The sequence below is a fragment of the Drosophila miranda genome, chromosome XL, assembly GCF_003369915.1.
Source record: "Drosophila miranda strain MSH22 chromosome XL, D.miranda_PacBio2.1, whole genome shotgun sequence".
Taxonomy (NCBI): Eukaryota; Metazoa; Arthropoda; class Insecta; order Diptera; family Drosophilidae; genus Drosophila; species Drosophila miranda.
Window position 1 is genome coordinate 6846165 of NC_046673.1, and position 18020 is coordinate 6864184.

Below are 18020 nucleotides of genomic sequence, written 5' to 3' on the forward strand. Positions count from 1 at the left end.
AAATTTTATAAGCCTGGGACTTAACTAAAGCTAGACAGGGAGCTGTATTGAGTTGGAGAGACCGGCAGGAAGTTCCGGGTCTCTGCGGGACGGCCGCAAAGCATTGCTTCGCAGGGACCATGGTTCCTCCTAGCCACTCTCGTTCCTACGGCGCTCGCACCTACGCAGCTCCTTCATGGCGCCGGCTGCAAAGTTGCTCCAGGCCGACCATACCATGGGGTCTTCCACAATCTTCTCGATCAGGTTGTTCGGCGTGAGCTGCCCGCCGGCGGCTCGCCACAACTCCTCCCTAATAAGTGAGAAGCGCCCGCATTGAAAAATGATGTGCTCAGCGTCTTCAGTGGCGTCGCCGCACCACGAGCAGTTCGGCGAGTTCTCGTGGCCGAACCTCCAAAGGTAATGGCTGAAGCAGCCGTGTCCGCTCAGAAGCTGTGTGGAATGGAAATTGACCACACCGTGTCGCCTGCCGATCCAATATCGGACATCCGGAATCAGGCGGTGTGTCCACCGTCCTTTATCAGAGCCGTCCCAGCTGCTTTGCCATGCTCTGAGGCTTCCTTCACGGGCCTGCTTGCGCGCGTCTCTCCTTGCCGCGCCGGCCCGGATGGCCTCGGCCACGGCCCTCTCCTCAAGCACCAGAAGGTCAATTGGAAGGACACCCGCCAGGACTAGGGCAGCGTCGTCGGATATGGTCCGAAAGCCGCAGCAGATCCGGAGCGCGCAGAGGCGATGAGTGGCTTTTACGCCCCTAGCGTAGCTGGCAACTTTAATTCCATCCGCCCATACGTCTGCTGCATAGGTCATGGCTGAGCGGACTACACTGGTCAGCAGAATCCTCCTCTCCTGCTTCGGGCCACGGGTGTTCAGCAGTATTCGGAACAGCGCCCGACTCGTGTTTGCCGCTTTCTCCTGGACGTAGCTTAGGTGTTCACGGAAACTGAGCCTGGTGTCGATCATCACGCCCAGATACCGAATGGCTCGTTTCGACGATAGTCTCTGGTCGCCAACCCTGATGTGAGCGGTCTCCACAGTCGAACGGGTGCTCACCAATACTGCCTCGGTTTTATGAGCGGCTATCTCTAGTCCCGCAGAGCGGAGCCAGTCTGCAATCAGCTGGATTGCGGTGTCACAATTTGCTTCGACGACGTCCAGGTGCTTGGCCACCACCGTCAGGGCGACATCATCTGCGTAGCAGGTTAGCTGACATCCGCCTGGAAGAGCTAATCTCATGACTCCATCGTAGGCAATGTTCCATAATAGGGGACCCATCACTGATCCTTGGGGAACTCCTGCCGTTATGCCGTGAGTCTGCGCGCCGGCCTCCGTATTATACTCCAGCAGTCTTCCCGCGAAGTAGCTCCTTACGATTGCCTGAAGGTATTGGGGTACACCGCGCCGGTTAAGTGAGTCCAGGATGCACTCCCACTTCACCGTATTGAAGGCGTTCCTGATGTCTAGGGTGACAATCAGGCAGTATTCCTTCTTGCCGCCCTTCCATCGAGTTCCCTCCACTGCCTTGGAGGCTATGTCAACTACCCTGCCTATGGCGTCCACCGTTGACCTCCCACTCCTGAAGCCGTATTGGTTTGGTGAAAGTCCCCCAGCATCCTCGACGGCGTTGTCTAGTCTTCTACGGATTATCTGTTCCAGAGTCTTCCCCAGCGAGTCGATTAAGCAAATCGGTCGAAACGAGGAGAGATCGTCCGGCGGCTTTCCTGGCTTTGGCAAGAGCACCAGGTGTTGCAACTTCCACTGCGGCGGAAATAGTCCTTCCCGCAGGCACTGCGTGAATGCCTTAGCAAACTCGTGCGGGTTGTATGCCATCGCCAGTTTTACCGCACGGTTGGGGATTCCATCAGGGCCTGGAGCCTTCTTGGCCTTTAAGCTTTGGGCCAGGGCGACGATTTCGTCCTCCGTGACCGGTTCGACCGAGTATGCAGGCTGGTGTGCGACGGCACTGCTGGCAAGACCGTGAGCCCCGGATGGGAACAATGCCTCAACAATCGTCCGCAACTGGTCTGGGTCAGACGGCGACCCCGCGTTGCTGCCATGCATTCGCTTCATTACCGTCTTGTAGGCACGTCCCCACGGATCCTTCTCGGCTGAGTCGCAAAGCTGCAGGAAGCACTCCCTCTTGCTCTCCTTGATGGCGTTCTTTAGGGCTTTTCTAGCTCCGCAGTACTCCGCCTGTAGCCTTGGCCAGCTAGTGCCACTCCTTCTGCGAGCCCGTTGATATCGCCTTCTCGCTGACAGGCAAGTGCGTCTGGCCTCCTGGATCTCGTCATTCCACCAATAGGTCGGCGATTGCTTACCCTTGAATGGCCTCTTGCGACTCATACTGGCATCGCATGCGAGCAGTAGGGACTCCAGAAGCTGGTTGACCATCTGTTGAGCTGAGCCTCCGACCTCCATATTCCTCAGCGCCTCCAAGAACCTTGGAATCCGCATTGATTCGGGATTGTAGGCTGCTCTCCGGTTTGTCTGCGTTGCCCTGGTCAGTCTGCAACCACCTTCTCCGCCTATCGAGAACACCACTGCCTCGTGGTCGCTGGCCGTATAGTGGTTCCCCAGGCGCCAGGTGGACAGAGGGGAAAGGCTGCTAGAGGCGAATGTAAGGTCGATGACTGACCCAGAGCCACCCCTGTTGAAGGTATTCGCGGTCCCCTGATTCAGCAATGCTACGTCCAACGCAGCGAAGGCCTCAAGCAGTACGTGTCCCTTGTATATGGCGTCCGAGCTGCTGCTTCTGGAGATGTCACTGCCCCACTGCTGCTGGTGGTGGTGGTGGTGCTGCTGCTGCTGCTGGTGGTGGTGTTGCTGCTGCTGCTGCTGTATATTGGCCTGATTGAAATTCATGCCCATGAGCTCCTGGTAAATGTGTCCGATGGCCATTTCCGTGGCACTGGGCAGATGTCCATGGGCGTGCAGGCCAATGTCGATGCCAGCCCCAGCTCCAGCCAGAGCTGCTGCCTCGGCTATGACCCTGGGCACTGTCGCTGGCGAAGGATGACGCGGATGCTGCTGCTGCTGTGGAAGCAGCGCTGCAGGTCCTGGCTGATTCGCGGCCTTGTGCTGCGGCTGCTGGGACATTGCCATGCCGCCCATTCCGGATGAAGAGGGTCCCTGAAATACGGATAGAGTTGGGGTTTTCCTCAGAACAGCTAAGAAGGAGGGCATATTGGGCATATTCTAGCCAACGAATCATCGATTCCTAATTCATTGAAAGCCTAGAGCACCACTTACCCCCGAGTAGCTTTGGCCGGATACTCCGGCCGATCCAGCCGCAATCTGACTGGAGCTTTGGTCGAAGCCCGGCGGCGGTTTTTTGTTCTTGTCCTCCTCCAAGCCCATGTAGTTGGCGCCAAACAGCGCATAATTCTCGGCCGCCTTGAAGTACTGGGCGGAGCCGTTCTCCGGATCCTTGCTGTTGTCGCCGTAGAGAGAGCGCATCACTTCGTGTATAAAGTCCGAGGCGGTCCCGCTCACCGCTAGAGCGGGCGGCTCCCAGACCCCAGGGGTAGTATCATCGATGGTTGGCTGCCAGATGCGCTTGGCCACCTGGCTCGAAACTTTGCCTAAAGCGCGAGACAAACGCGTGGATTATATTTAGTTTAGAGGATTTAGAGTACACTCCCTCAGAGGCAGCAATCGCATCGTCCTCATCGTCATCGTCAAAATACTTTGAGTTGAAGCTATTCTCCGACATCTTTTTGTGCGAGAAAGAAATGAAAATGTTTATTGGAAAGAAACACCGCTGAACGAGAACCTTCACTGCTTCGAGCGAAATGGAAGCAATCGGATCCCAGTCGTGTGTTCGTTTGTTTATGGCGATCGGTTGCACAAAAAAAATTGATTTATGGGAAATTTATTTTATTTATGCGGAGTTGTCTACTAATACACGCTGAAGTTTCTCGGAATTACTGCCCGACACAGACGCCTACCACGACAGTGCTGCCCAGTCAGAGGTCGTGGAGGCTTGAGTGCTGTGTGTGCGTGTGTGTATCAGTGGATGAACTATTGGCAGCACTGGTTAATCTTTTTGTGTATTGGTGAACGAAAAATGCCGGCATACACATGCCCACAGAAGTCTTAAAGTGAGACTTCTGCGGATCGAAGAAATATCAATCCAATCCATTGCATTTTGCGCAGAAGAAGCGATGTCTCACTTTGGGCGACTTTTTCAGTGCTGCCAATTATTTAAGGGAGATAGTTCTCTGCTCTGAGGCATCTATCATGGAACACGAGTGTGTAGAGGCCGGTGCCGCAAATATTTGGAATATTTCATTGCACTTTGATGATTCTCCATCGCCATTTGCACTTGTTGGCTTCAAAAACCATAAGCGCCCTCAAATTCATCCACTAATTGCCTGGCAAGCCGCACATTTCGAATAAAATATATAAAAATCTACCATTTACCATATTTACCTTCTTTTTTCTGTGGAAAAGATTAAGTTTTTGAAAAACAAAGCACTTTATTTTCACTGTAAAAATGGCAAATAGTATTTGCAACGAAAAGTAAAGCTACTGAAGGTAGAAAAACTTCATTGTTACTATCGATACATCGATGTTTCTTCAACTATCGATGGAAGAAAGAGCGCCAACTGCTTGGGTTTGATTATTCGTACAATTTTGCTCATGATCCGACATCAAATACCTTAATTTTGATATTCCGTTTAGTATTTTTAAGCATTTTTAACATTTATTATAAAATTAATTAACAGACGACTCGGAAATGGCGTAACAGAAGCCCGAGCCAGCTCCGGCCAACTTCACGCGTCCCGGGATTTCCACGAGTGTAGGGCTGCATCTGGAAATTGATCGAAAATTGAATTTAAAGCCAATCCACTGGCAGAAGGGAGATTCTTACACATTCTCTGTACTGTTGTTGCCACAGTTTCCGTGCTCGTTCCAGCCCCAGGTGTAGATCTCGCCGGCTGTAGTCCGCAGCAGGCCGTGCTCTGCCCCCATGTGCACGCGAGCAGGCGTCTGGCCGTCGGGCAGTCGGAGGCTCAGTGGCTGGGGCACCGCCTGCTGCTCGCTGATCGAGCCCGTGCCCAGCTGTCCGTAGCAGTTGCGGCCCCACATGAGGATCTCGTTGTTGCGGAGCAGCGCCGCATTGTGGGTCCAGCCGACGGCCAGCTGCCGCACGTCCTCCTCGAAGAGGAAGGCGTTGGACTGGTCTTTTGACCAGAAATGCTGCCCCACCAAACTCAAAGAGCTGTCAAAGTTGAATAAGTTAAAGTAAAAAAAAAACGTAAATACATTTTTTAAAATCTATATGAAGGCGCGGTGGACGTGCCTCAACTGTTAAAGTTGAATGAGTCGAATCCTCCAGAAATCAGGAAAAACAAACAAATTATGAATATGTACGCAGAAGAATAAACCGTTTGTTTCATCCACGAGATTCGCAATGTACAACTTTCTAGCTTAAGGATTACACATGCATTTTCTCAATATAAAAACAAAGACCTCCTGATTATAGACGTCCGCCACGACCGTATCTGCGACGGAGGCAACTCCTCCGCAGCACCTCCGCAACTTTTTGTGAAAATATGTTGAACGAAAAATCGGTAGAACATTTTTTTTTTCATCGAAAAAACATGCCAATCGCAATTCATGTTTTTTTTTCCCATGTAAATTTAATAAATTTTTAATTGAAAGACATCTGAAGAAGATTCAGTTTAGTCAATAGAAACAGTGCCAGTATTAGGAAAAAAATATATACATACATATATGTATGAGAAAACAGCTCTTGTCGGCCTTTTTATAGGAAAAGCAGCCTGCAGTCGGCGCTGCAGCTGCGCAGTAGCGATGGACGCGTCAAAATGGCGGAACGTGGACTTATCGATAGGTCCCTCATAAATATTTCTCGTTTTTGATATTTCGGGTAATGTTACTAGCTAACTAGAACCCTCAGCCTTGCCCAGAAACTTTAATCCGATTGACGAATCATTTTCCCACAAGACTGGTTCATTTTAAAGCAGCTTCAGCTCTTGAATTTGAATTTTCAATGGTTGGGACCGGTTGCTACCGATTCATACTCGATTCAAATAGAGCGAAAAAGAGAACCTTAACTGATTTAATGAGAGCGCAAAAAGAGCCAATAACCGTTTCGAAGAAAGCAATTCGACCATCAATACTATCGATTGGATGCAAGTGGTGTGCGCCAAATAGAAATTGTTTGAAAGTGAATGAGCGAAAAGGATTTAGATCCAATCCATTGGAATAAATGATTTGAGAGCGGTCACCGCAGGTAGAGTTCAGTATTCTAGGGATGGTTGTTAAATATGTATTGATATATAAATTTTTTGATATATATGGACTTATATGTCTGATATTTTTTGGCTGGGCGAACATATTAACATGAATATTTTTCTCAGATTTGGCCGAGTCGATACTATTTTTCTGTTGGCTCAGGACGTAAGATCAAATATATCCGCGACTTTTGATTCTACTTATCGATGTACAGGAAGCTGCGAACATCGGTACTTTTGTGCGATAGTCTGATAAAATCCGGCGGTTACATGCCTTTATTTTGAAAATAACAAGCCGCCTGCTGCTTCAGAGCCGCCTGCTGCTTCAGAGCCGCCTGCTGCTGCTGCTTCAGAGCCGCCTGCTGCTTCAGAGCCGCCTGCTGCTGCTGCTTCAGAGCCGCCTGCTGCTGCTGCTGGAGAGCCGCCTGCTGCTGCTGCTGCTGGTGGTGGTGCTGCTGCTGCTGCTGCTGGTGGTGGTGGTGGTGCTGCTGCTGCTGCTGGTGGTGGTGTTGCTGCTGCTGCTGCTGTATATTGGCCTGATTGAAATTCATGCCCATGAGCTCCTGGTAAATGTGTCCGATGGCCATTTCCGTGGCACTGGGCAGATGTCCATGGGCGTGCAGGCCAATGTCTATGCCAGCCCCAGCTCCAGCCAGAGCTGCTGCCTCGGCTATGACCCTGGGCACTGTCGCTGGCGAAGGATGACGCGGATGCTGCTGCTGCTGTGGAAGCAGCGCTGCAGGTCCTGGCTGATTCGTGGCCTTGTGCTGCGGCTGCTGGGACATTGCCATGCCGCCCATTCCGGATGAAGAGGGTCCCTGAAATACGGATAGAGTTGGGGTTTTCCTCAGAACAGCTAAGAAGGAGGGCATATTGGGCATATTCTAGCCAACGAATCATCGATTCCTAATTCATTGAAAGCCTAGAGCACCACTTACCCCCGAGTAGCTTTGGCCGGATACTCCGGCCGATCCAGCCGCAATCTGACTGGAGCTTTGGTCGAAGCCCGGCGGCGGTTTTTTGTTCTTGTCCTCCTCCAAGCCCATGTAGTTGGCGCCAAACAGCGCATAATTCTCGGCCGCCTTGAAGTACTGGGCGGAGCCGTTCTCCGGATCCTTGCTGTTGTCGCCGTAGAGAGAGCGCATCACTTCGTGTATAAAGTCCGAGGCGGTCCCGCTCACCGCTAGAGCGGGCGGCTCCCAGACCCCAGGGGTAGTATCATCGATGGTTGGCTGCCAGATGCGCTTGGCCACCTGGCTCGAAACTTTGCCTAAAGCGCGAGACAAACGCGTGGATTATATTTAGTTTAGAGGATTCATTGGTACACACCCTCAGAGGCAGCAATCGCTTCGTCCTCATCGTCATCGTCCAAATACTTTGAGTTGAAGCTATTCTCCGACATCTTTTTGTGCGAGAAAGAAATGAAAATGTTTATTGGAAAGAAACACCGCTGAACGAGAACCTTCACTGCTTCGAGCGAAATGGAAGCAATCGGATCCCAGTCGTGTGTTCGTTTGTTTATGGCGATCGGTTGCACAAAAAAAATTGATTTATGGGAAATTTATTTTATTTATGCGGAGTTGTCTACTAATACACGCTGAAGTTTCTCGGAATTACTGCCCGACACAGACGCCTACCACGACAGTGCTGCCCAGTCAGAGGTCGTGGAGGCTTGAGTGCTGTGTGTGCGTGTGTGTATCAGTGGATGAACTATTGGCAGCACTGGTTAATCTTTTTGTGTATTGGTGAACGAAAAATGCCGGCATACACATGGCCACAGAAGTCTTAAAGTGAGACTTCTGCGGATCGAAGAAATATCAATCCAATCCATTGCATTTTGCGCAGAAGAAGCGATGTCTCACTTTGGGCGACTTTTTCAGTGCTGCCAATTATTTAAGGGAGATAGTTCTCTGCTCTGAGGCATCTATCATGGAACACGAGTGTGTAGAGGCCGGTGCCGCAAATATTTGGAATACTTCATTGCACTTTGATGATTCTCCATCGCCATTTGCACTTGTTGGCTTCAAAAACCATAAGCGCCCTCAAATTCATCCACTAATTGCCTGGCAAGCCGCACATTTCGAATAAAATATATAAATATCTACCATTTACCATATTTACCTTCTTTTTTCTGTGGAAAAGATTAAGTTTTTGAAAAACAAAGCACTTTATTTTCACTGTAAAAATGGCAAATAGTATTTGCAACGAAAATTCCGCGGAGTTCAAGTAAAGCTGCTGAAGGTTGAAAAACTTCATTGTTACTATCGATACATCGATGTTTCTTCAACTATCGATGGAAGAAAGAGCGCCAACTGCTTGGGTTTGATTATTCGTACAATTTTGCTCATGATCCGACATCAAATACCTTAATTTCGATATTCCGTTTAGTATTTTTAAGCATTTTTAACATTTATTATAAAATTAATTAACAGACGACTCGGAAATGGCGTAACAGAAGCCCGAGCCAGCTCCGGCCAACTTCACGCGTCCCGGGATTTCCACGAGTGTAGGGCTGCATCTGGAAATTAATCGAAAATTGAATTTAAAGCCAATCCACTGGCAGAAGGGAGATTCTTACACATTCTCTGTACTGTTGTTGCCACAGTTTCCGTGCTCGTTCCAGCCCCAGGTGTAGATCTCGCCGGCTGTAGTCCGCAGCAGGCCGTGCTCTGCCCCCATGTGCACGCGAGCAGGCGTCTGGCCGTCGGGCAGTCGGAGGCTCAGTGGCTGGGGCACCGCCTGCTGCTCGCTGATCGAGCCCGTGCCCAGCTGTCCGTAGCAGTTGCGGCCCCACATGAGGATCTCGTTGTTGCGGAGCAGCGCCGCATTGTGGGTCCAGCCGACGGCCAGCTGCCGCACGTCCTCCTCGAAGAGGAAGGCGTTGGACTGGTCTTTTGACCAGAAATGCCGCCCCACCAAACTCAAAGAGCTGTCAAAGTTGAATAAGTTAAAGTAAAAAAAAAACGTAAATACATTTTTTAAAATCTATATGAAGGAGCGGTGGACGTGCCTCAACTGTTAAAGTTGAATGAGTCGAATCCTCCAGAAATCAGGAAAAACAAACAAATTATGAATATGTACGCAGAAGAATAAACCGTTTGTTTCATCCACGAGATTCGCAATGTACAACTTTCTAGCTTAAGGATTACACATGCATTTTCTCAATATAAAAACAAAGACCTCCTGATTATAGACGTCCGCCACGACCGTATCTGCGACGGAGGCAACTCCTCCGCAGCACCTCCGCAGCACCTCCGCAACTTTTTGTGAAAATATGTTGAACGAAAAATCGGTAAAACATTTTTTTTTTCATCGAAAAAACATGCCATTCGCAATTCATGTTTTTTTTTCCCATGTAAATTTAATAAATTTTTAATTGAAAGACATCTGAAGAAGATTCAGTTTAGTCAATAGAAACAGTGCCAGTATTAGGAAAAAAATATATACATACATATATGTATGAGAAAACAGCTCTTGTCGGCCTTTTTATAGGAAAAGCAGCCTGCAGTCGGCGCTGCAGCTGCGCAGTAGCGATGGACGCGTCAAAATGGCGGAACGTGGACTTATCGATAGGTCCCTCATAAATATTTCTCGTTTTTGATATTTCGGGTAATGTTACTAGCTAACTAGAACCCTCAGCCTTGCCCAGAAACTTTAATCCGATTGACGAATCATTTTCCCACAAGACTGGTTCATTTTAAAGCAGCTTCAGCTCTTGAATTTGAATTTTCAATGGTTGGGACCGGTTGCTACCGATTCATACTCGATTCAAATAGAGCGAAAAAGAGAACCTTAACTGATTTAATGAGAGCGCAAAAAGAGCCAATAACCGTTTCGAAGAAAGCAATTCGACCATCAATACTATCGATTGGATGCAAGTGGTGTGCGCCAAATAGAAATTGTTTGAAAGTGAATGAGCGAAAAGGATTTAGATCCAATCCATTGGAATAAATGATTTGAGAGCGGTCACCGCAGGTAGAGTTCAGTATTCTAGGGATGGTTGTTAAATATGTATTGATATATAAATTTTTTGATATATATCGACTTATATGTCTGATATTTTTTGGCTGGGCGAACATATTAACATGAATATTTTTCTCAGATTTGGCCGAGTCGATACTATTTTTCTGTTGGCTCAGGACGTAAGATCAAATATATCCGCGACTTTTGATTCTACTTATCGATGTACAGGAAGCTGCGAACATCGGTACTTTTGTGCGATAGTATGATAAAATCCGGCGGTTACATGCCTTTATTTTGAAAATAACAAGCCGCCCATAAAATTGTATTCATTCAAATAGTAACCACTCAACTTAACCACTGTTCATCATCAGCGATCTTTTCTTTTTCCCTGAAGAACATGTGTTTGATTCCAAAAGTAACGAAACTCCTGGTGCTAAAAAATGAAGCTAGGAAGCCGCAAAGGTTACCTTTACAAAGCCAGTGCTGCCAATGCGGGGACAGAAAATATATCGTTTTCGCCGGCTTTGTCAACCGGAATAGGCCAAACATTTGTTCAGATATGGTCAACAAATCTGGCAATTAATAGTCAGTTCAGTGAGTGTTCTGTGTAAAAATTGTGAAGCTAGAAATAAGTTACAATAAAACGCCTAAGTTCGCCTGTATTTTCAGTAGTAATTTCGAACTGGATGGTTCGCAGCCTCCCTGAAAAAAGCAACGCGTGCGTGGATTCTGCCGAAGACCAATCCAAAAAGAAGTGAAAAGTGAACAAATAGCACAGTAATTCGAATTACTTTCTTCAATTAGTGCACATACGTACGTATTTATTGTCTGAAAATCAGAATCAGTGAGAATCCCAATGTTCTATCAGAATGAACGGTCATCATCGCAAGAGAAAGTGGCAAGCTGGGCGCGGTGAGGATCTCACCCCCGACGACCGTATTGAGTTAATTGCCGAGTTGATGGCTAAACTAGACGGAGTCAATTTCGTCGCCGACTTTTTCCACATCCGTCGACTGAAACTGCTGATCACCGACTGCCTGCCCGACCACAAGGAGCAGCTGCTACGCATTCTCATAGGCTGTGTGACCCGGCCACAGCTAGCTACGCCCAAATTGTGAGTCTCCTCTGCAACGACTTTGATCTCCTGATGGTCGACTGCATCCGCGCCCTGATGGTGGTCCACCAGAAGGCACTCATCGATGGCAAGTGGGAGAAGGCGCGCGGCCTGGAGAGCTTCTTCGCCGAGCAATGCAAGTGACATAGCATAGAAGGGCCCTGGCTATGCAGTTTGATCACTGCACTGCCCCTGTTCGGACACGATACGTAATACATATCAAACTCTCGGTAAACAAAACATAGCATATTCAATAACACGACATTAACACACGAGCCTAACACACGAGCCAAATAAACGAAGAATCTAGGCAACGATATTGGTGCACTTTAAGGATTTGTTTTAGGTACTACTCGTATTATTATTTATTCAACAGAAATTCCCCACCATCCAGCCCCGCAACCCACTCGACAATCCGTTTGAAGAACTCAGCGTCGACCAGCTCGACGATCCGCACATTCCCATTTTGTCATCTTCGCTGCAGCTAACCAGGGGCTCCATGGCCCCCAGGTAGATGGGCACCTGAAATCACACCACAAATAGGATGTGTGGGGAAATTATCCACATGCACATGCCCCTCTGTACTAACATCTTGGCTCACTCAAATTTCACAATTTTATTTTGAAGAGTGAGAGGTTTTAGATTGGCTAACGACCCAACAAAATTTTGGATCAAGCTCAAACTGCCATTTGATTATGTTTATTAAACATACGAGTAAAATCTGTGTCCAACAAAGGGTGGGGGGGGTGTGCATTAAAGCTACTTGAAGAGCAGAGGCAACCTGCAGTGAGGCTCCGTCTGACTGGGATTGTCCGAATAGAGCGACATGGTCCTAGCGGTGAGATCGAAAATGCCAACGGCAATGGTTTTGACCACCTCATCACAGCTGCCATTCTCGCGCCACACGCAATACATTCCCCCAGAGACATCGCCCAGCATATGGCGCACATCCTGCTCGCTCGATGGCGGCTTGTAGGTGCCGAACGCCTGCATTCGCGATACGCTGGAGTCGACCATCAGAGCGTTGGCCAGATCCTGGCGTATGCGATCGAATCTAGGATCGAATCGAGAATTACTCAAGCTGCGCTAATGACTACTGGTAGATCACTGATTCACATGATAGTTAAGATTGCCCAAGGGTATCTCCTTGATGTTCAAAAGCGACTCATTCTTACGGTCTGGCGAAGGCGCCATCTCCACATTATAGAACATCTGGCGGGGATCGCTGTGAAATCAAGGAACAAGAAAACTGCAGACTGTTGACCGTTGACCAAAGTCCCTTTGATACTCACGCCAAGAAGGTAAAGTTAATGGAGCAGGCATCGGCTGCTCCCACACCTGCGTCCTTGAGCACCCTAAAAGCATCGTCCACATTGCTGGTGGCCAGCAGGGCTCGTGTCAAGAAGTGTCTCGCTAAAAAGCATTAAAGCCAACCCTCATTAAAGGCCTCTTATCCCATCGAAAGGGAAATGGGAAGTACACTCACGTGTCTTGCCACTGCGCAACTGATCGTATTGATGCTGAAGACCAGGCCATGATAATTCTGATTCATGGTGTAGCCGGGCAAGTGTCCGGCATAGCACAGGGACATAAAGTGCTCTTCCTTGACATTGTATTTGCCCTGCGGCTTGTCGCTGATGATGTGCGCGTCAACAAAATAGTAATGATTGAGGGATTCCGTCAGGGCATCCTCGGTGTGACCCAACAGTCGCTATAAACGAGACGTTGCACTGTATTAAAGCAATCTTCTGGGGCTCCTCTAGGCTTTACCTACGCAATTCTTTTGGTTGACAATGATTGTGGAGCAGCCAGTCGGCTGGTTATTGTTGCGCGGCTGTAGCTTCAACGCCTGCGGCAGGATGTCGTCAAGGTGCAGCAGAAAGAGCTGAAATATGATAAACGTTTTAAAAACAAAATTAAATATATATATTAAAATATAACCATGTACGTCTGCTAATCTCTTTATTTATAAGATATACAGCTGAAATTTTTCAAACAGCAGTACCGTTCTTTACTGGACTTTTCGACTTTTCTGGTCCGACCATCAGAAATATACCAAAATATACCGTCTCATTTGAAAAATATACCGTAAATGTACTGACGAATTCATGTTCTATTTTACATATTCCTCGTTTTTAAAATTCCGTGGAATATTACTAGCTATATAGAACATTTAGCCATGCCCACATAGTTTTAAACGATCGATGAATCAATTTTCTACTTAACTGGCCTATTCTAAATACTTGCTTTTATTGGATTTTTATATACCGTTGAAAATGGTAAACCGGTCACCCTGATTGATTATGCTAGGCAGTTGCTATCGGATTTATCGACAGTGGTATTTTGGTATATTTCTGATTTTCTCAGCTGAAATCGATAACAGGCAAAAAAAAATAGCTGATTTTATCTGCATTTTCTTACGTTTGAATGAAGAACAAAAGAAAAGAAATGATATAAGCTCCTTTATTATAAAAAAAAAAAAATATTTAATTTTTTATTTAAATATTGGCTTGTACGGAAAACGACTGGAGCGACTTCGGGTGGACAGTACCACCGTCACACTTTAACCTCCCGTTCCCACATACTCGAATTGACGACTCCCACCGCATTGGCTGCAGTTTGGCAGCGATTTCAGCTGATCCGCCACAGTTGCGGCTGTGTTTTTTATCCAAAGGGTATCCTCGCTTGTAGCGCACAATCTGCTTGGGCTCGTTGCCCATAAAACAACCCGTGGAACTGGTGGAACATCACATCAACACAACGGTGGCTGTTCCCTCCGCCTCTCATGGCAATGACAAAGTAAGTAATCCTTTGTAGTTGATCTTCACTTGCAGAATCTGCGGGCGTGTCCCACACTGTGGTCGCTTCTTGTCAATGAAACGCAGGCCTCAGGGCACTCCACACAGCATGATGTGGGTGGTGTGGATGTGGGGGGGCTGTCCGAAGCGGATCTGCAACACAGCACCGCTCTCACCGCTCAACGATTTCAAAGATGTTGGCACGGATCGGCTGACAAGGCCGAACATGATATAGGTGTTCCAGTCCAGCCCAGCCCTTCAAAACTATACACTAAAATTCAGAAGCGGAGAACACTTCAACAGAAGATGTCGACGGTTGAGGTACAACAGACCACGGCAGTGATGCTGGAGAAACGTTTTCCAGTGACTGTCTGTCATCAGGGAATGAAGGTCATTTTAATCATTGCAAAAACCCAGCAGCCGGGAGGCGCTCTGCAGCAACAAGAAGATATTGAGCTCATGCCTCGCCCTCGTGTGGAATCGGACTCCAGTACGCGCGGAGCCGCGACATTCTGGGCACAGGCACAGGGATCCATCTGCTGAGGCGGACCGCAATGTGTGTGTCGTAGAACTAAATAACTTTGAAGAATGTTTAAGAGTACGCCTTGCTATGCTGTCGGCCATCAGCCCAGCGGAGACGACAACAAACTCGACAAAACAAACAAACAAAATATTTTAAAACTAGTTCAAATACTCGATCGCTCCATGTCATCTAATCTGTGGGTGTGGAGTGTAATGTCCTGGCCGTACTCTAGTTGTCCCAGAAGTGGACCTGGCGACGCAAACGGGCACGATACGCAAGAAACACCGCTTTGAGAACATACGTCGTGTGGGTCAGGGACTATGCCAGTTGCTGTTACGGCCTTTTGGCCGTAGGAGAGGAGAGCCGCCTGCTGCTTCAGAGCCGCCTGCTGCTTCAGAGCCGCCTGCTGCTGCTGCTTCAGAGCCGCCTGCTGCTGCTGCTGGAGAGCCGCCTGCTGCTGCTGCTGCTGGTGGTGGTGCTGCTGCTGCTGCTGGTGGTGGTGTTGCTGCTGCTGCTGCTGTATATTGGCCTGATTGAAATTCATGCCCATGAGCTCCTGGTAAATGTGTCTGATGGCCATTTCCGTGGCACTGGGCAGATGTCCATGGGCGTGCAGGCCAATGTCGATGCCAGCCCCAGCTCCAGCCAGAGCTGCTGCCTCGGCTATGACCCTGGGCACTGTCGCTGGCGAAGGATGACGCGGATGCTGCTGCTGCTGTGGAAGCAGCGCTGCAGGTCCTGGCTGATTCGCGGCCTTGTGCTGCGGCTGCTGGGACATTGCCATGCCGCCCATTCCGGATGAAGAGGGTCCCTGAAATACGGATAGAGTTGGGGTTTTCCTCAGAACAGCTAAGAAGGAGGGCATATTGGGCATATTCTAGCCAACGAATCATCGATTCCTAATTCATTGAAAGCCTAGAGCACCACTTACCCCGAGTAGCTTTGGCCGGATACTCCGGCCGATCCAGCCGCAAACTGACTGGAGCTTTGGTCGAAGCCCGGCGGCGGTTTTTTGTTCTTGTCCTCCTCCAAGCCCATGTAGTTGGCGCCAAACAGCGCATAATTCTCGGCCGCCTTGAAGTACTGGGCGGAGCCGTTCTCCGGATCCTTGCTGTTGTCGCCGTAGAGAGAGCGCATCACTTCGTGTATAAAGTCCGAGGCGGTCCCGCTCACCGCTAGAGCGGGCGGCTCCCAGACCCCAGGGGTAGTATCATCGATGGTTGGCTGCCAGATGCGCTTGGCCACCTGGCTCGAAACTTTGCCTAAAGCGCGAGACAAACGCGTGGATTATATTTAGTTTAGAGGATTCATTGGTACACACCCTCAGAGGCAGCAATCGCATCGTCCTCATCGTCATCGTCCAAATACTTTGAGTTGAAGCTATTCTCCGACATCTTTTTGTGCGAGAAAGAAATGAAAATGTTTATTGGAAAGAAACACCGCTGAACGAGAACCTTCACTGCTTCGAGCGAAATGGAAGCAATCGGATCCCAGTCGTGTGTTCGTTTGTTTATGGCGATCGGTTGCACAAAAAAAATTGATTTATGGGAAATTTATTTTATTTATGCGGAGTTGTCTACTAATACACGCTGAAGTTTCTCGGAATTACTGCCCGACACAGACGCCTACCACGACAGTGCTGCCCAGTCAGAGGTCGTGGAGGCTTGAGTGCTGTGTGTGCGTGTGTGTATCAGTGGATGAACTATTGGCAGCACTGGTTAATCTTTTTGTGTATTGGTGAACGAAAAATGCCGGCATACACATGCCCACAGAAGTCTTAAAGTGAGACTTCTGCGGATCGAAGAAATATCAATCCAATCCATTGCATTTTGCGCAGAAGAAGCGATGTCTCACTTTGGGCGACTTTTTCTGTGCTGCCAATTATTTAAGGGAGATAGTTCTCTGCTCTGAGGCATCTATCATGGAACACGAGTGTGTAGAGGCCGGTGCCGCAAATATTTGGAATATTTCATTGCACTTTGATGATTCTCCATCGCCATTTGCACTTGTTGGCTTCAAAAACCATAAGCGCCCTCAAATTCATCCACTAATTGCCTGGCAAGCCGCACATTTCGAATAAAATATATAAAAATCTACCATTTACCATATTTACCTTCTTTTTTCTGTGGAAAAGATTAAGTTTTTGAAAAACAAAGCACTTTATTTTCACTGTAAAAATGGCAAATAGTATTTGCAACGAAAATTCCGCGGAGTTCAAGTAAAGCTGCTGAAGGTTGAAAAACTTCATTGTTACTATCGATACATCGATGTTTCTTCAACTATCGATGGAAGAAAGAGCGCCAACTGCTTGGGTTCGATTATTCGTACCAGCCCCAGGTGTAGATCTCGCCGGCTGTAGTCCGCAGCAGGCCGTGCTCTGCCCCCATGTGCACGCGAGCAGGCGTCTGGCCGTCGGGCAGTCGGAGGCTCAGTGGCTGGGGCACCGCCTGCTGCTCGCTGATCGAGCCCGTGCCCAGCTGTCCGTAGCAGTTGCGGCCCCACATGAGGATCTCGTTGTTGCGGAGCAGCGCCGCATTGTGGGTCCAGCCGACGGCCAGCTGCCGCACGTCCTCCTCGAAGAGGAAGGCGTTGGACTGGTCTTTTGACCAGAAATGCTGCCCCACCAAACTCAAAGAGCTGTCAAAGTTGAATAAGTTAAAGTAAAAAAAAAACGTAAATACATTTTTTAAAATCTATATGAAGGCGCGGTGGACGTGCCTCAACTGTTAAAGTTGAATGAGTCGAATCCTCCAGAAATCAGGAAAAACAAACAAATTATGAATATGTACGCAGAAGAATAAACCGTTTGTTTCATCCACGAGATTCGCAATGTACAACTTTCTAGCTTAAGGATTACACATGCATTTTCTCAATATAAAAACAAAGACCTCCTGATTATAGACGTCCGCCACGACCGTATCTGCGACGGAGGCAACTCCTCCGCAGCACCTCCGCAACTTTTTGTGAAAATATGTTGAACGAAAAATCGGTAGAACATTTTTTTTTTTCATCGAAAAAACATGCCATTCGCAATTCATGTTTTTTTTTCCCATGTAAATTTAATAAATTTTTAATTGAAAGACATCTGAAGAAGATTCAGTTTAGTCAATAGAAACAGTGCCAGTATTAGGAAAAAAATATATACATACATATATGTATGAGAAAACAGCTCTTGTCGGCCTTTTTATAGGAAAAGCAGCCTGCAGTCGGCGCTGCAGCTGCGCAGTAGCGATGGACGCGTCAAAATGGCGGAACGTGGACTTATCGATAGGTCCCTCATAAATATTTCTCGTTTTTGATATTTCGGGTAATGTTACTAGCTAACTAGAACCCTCAGCCTTGCCCAGAAACTTTAATCCGATTGACGA

General features: G+C 48.1%; 5 protein-coding genes and 1 pseudogene across 5 annotated transcripts; all 6 read right to left on the minus strand.

Annotated features, from left to right (window-relative positions):
* Positions 1 to 4452: 4452 nt before the first annotated feature.
* LOC117187575 (ultraviolet-B receptor UVR8-like) lies at positions 4453 to 5584 on the minus strand. The gene is made up of 2 exons (XM_033390279.1): positions 4868 to 5584; positions 4453 to 4807 (listed from the first exon to the last, which is right to left on the minus strand). Exons 1-2 carry the CDS (start codon positions 5083 to 5085, stop codon positions 4711 to 4713), a joined length of 315 nt encoding a protein of 104 aa, XP_033246170.1. The 5' UTR covers positions 5086 to 5584; the 3' UTR covers positions 4453 to 4710.
* A 676-nt stretch (positions 5585 to 6260) lies between these two features.
* On the minus strand, positions 6261 to 7656 carry LOC117187008. Its single transcript, XM_033388569.1, has 4 exons — positions 7584 to 7656; positions 7193 to 7524; positions 6853 to 7072; positions 6261 to 6268 (listed from the first exon to the last, which is right to left on the minus strand). Exons 1-4 carry the CDS (start codon positions 7654 to 7656, stop codon positions 6261 to 6263), a joined length of 633 nt encoding a protein of 210 aa, XP_033244460.1.
* LOC117187009 (ultraviolet-B receptor UVR8-like) lies at positions 7542 to 9411 on the minus strand. Its single transcript, XM_033388571.1, has 4 exons — positions 9404 to 9411; positions 8833 to 9183; positions 8376 to 8772; positions 7542 to 7656 (listed from the first exon to the last, which is right to left on the minus strand). Exons 1-3 carry the CDS (start codon positions 9409 to 9411, stop codon positions 8676 to 8678), a joined length of 456 nt encoding a protein of 151 aa, XP_033244462.1. The 3' UTR covers positions 7542 to 7656; positions 8376 to 8675.
* A 2632-nt stretch (positions 9412 to 12043) lies between these two features.
* Positions 12044 to 14051, minus strand: LOC117187011 (annotated as a pseudogene).
* Positions 14052 to 14758: 707 nt separating this feature from the next.
* On the minus strand, positions 14759 to 15580 carry LOC117187435 (myb-like protein I). The gene is made up of 2 exons (XM_033390107.1): positions 15080 to 15580; positions 14759 to 15037 (listed from the first exon to the last, which is right to left on the minus strand). Exons 1-2 carry the CDS (start codon positions 15524 to 15526, stop codon positions 14816 to 14818), a joined length of 669 nt encoding a protein of 222 aa, XP_033245998.1. The 5' UTR covers positions 15527 to 15580; the 3' UTR covers positions 14759 to 14815.
* Positions 15580 to 16740, minus strand: LOC117187012. Its single transcript, XM_033388612.1, has 2 exons — positions 15974 to 16740; positions 15580 to 15914 (listed from the first exon to the last, which is right to left on the minus strand). The coding sequence occupies exons 1-2, from the start codon at positions 16044 to 16046 to the stop codon at positions 15580 to 15582; spliced, it is 408 nt and encodes a 135-aa protein (XP_033244503.1). The 5' UTR covers positions 16047 to 16740.
* Positions 16741 to 18020: the final 1280 nt, after the last annotated feature.

Coding starts and splice junctions, on each gene's coding strand:
- LOC117187575 (XM_033390279.1), bottom strand. CDS start 5,085: ATGTGGGGCCGCAACTGCTACGGACAGCTGGGCACGGGCTCGATCAGC. Junction 4,808..4,867: donor AACAACAGTACAGAGAATGT/GTAAGAATCTCC, acceptor ATCAATTTCCAG/ATGCAGCCCTACACTCGTGG.
- LOC117187008 (XM_033388569.1), bottom strand. CDS start 7,656: ATGTCGGAGAATAGCTTCAACTCAAAGTATTTGGACGATGACGATGAG. Junction 7,525..7,583: donor AGCGATTGCTGCCTCTGAGG/GTGTGTACCAAT, acceptor CTCGCGCTTTAG/GCAAAGTTTCGAGCCAGGTG. Junction 7,073..7,192: donor CCGGCCAAAGCTACTCGGGG/GTAAGTGGTGCT, acceptor TCCGTATTTCAG/GGACCCTCTTCATCCGGAAT.
- LOC117187009 (XM_033388571.1), bottom strand. Junction 8,773..8,832: donor AACAACAGTACAGAGAATGT/GTAAGAATCTCC, acceptor ATTAATTTCCAG/ATGCAGCCCTACACTCGTGG.
- LOC117187435 (XM_033390107.1), bottom strand. CDS start 15,526: ATGCCCAATATGCCCTCCTTCTTAGCTGTTCTGAGGAAAACCCCAACT. Junction 15,038..15,079: donor CTCTCCAGCAGCAGCAGCAG/GCGGCTCTGAAG, acceptor CTGAAGCAGCAG/GCGGCTCTGAAGCAGCAGGC.
- LOC117187012 (XM_033388612.1), bottom strand. CDS start 16,046: ATGTCGGAGAATAGCTTCAACTCAAAGTATTTGGACGATGACGATGAG. Junction 15,915..15,973: donor TGCGATTGCTGCCTCTGAGG/GTGTGTACCAAT, acceptor CTCGCGCTTTAG/GCAAAGTTTCGAGCCAGGTG.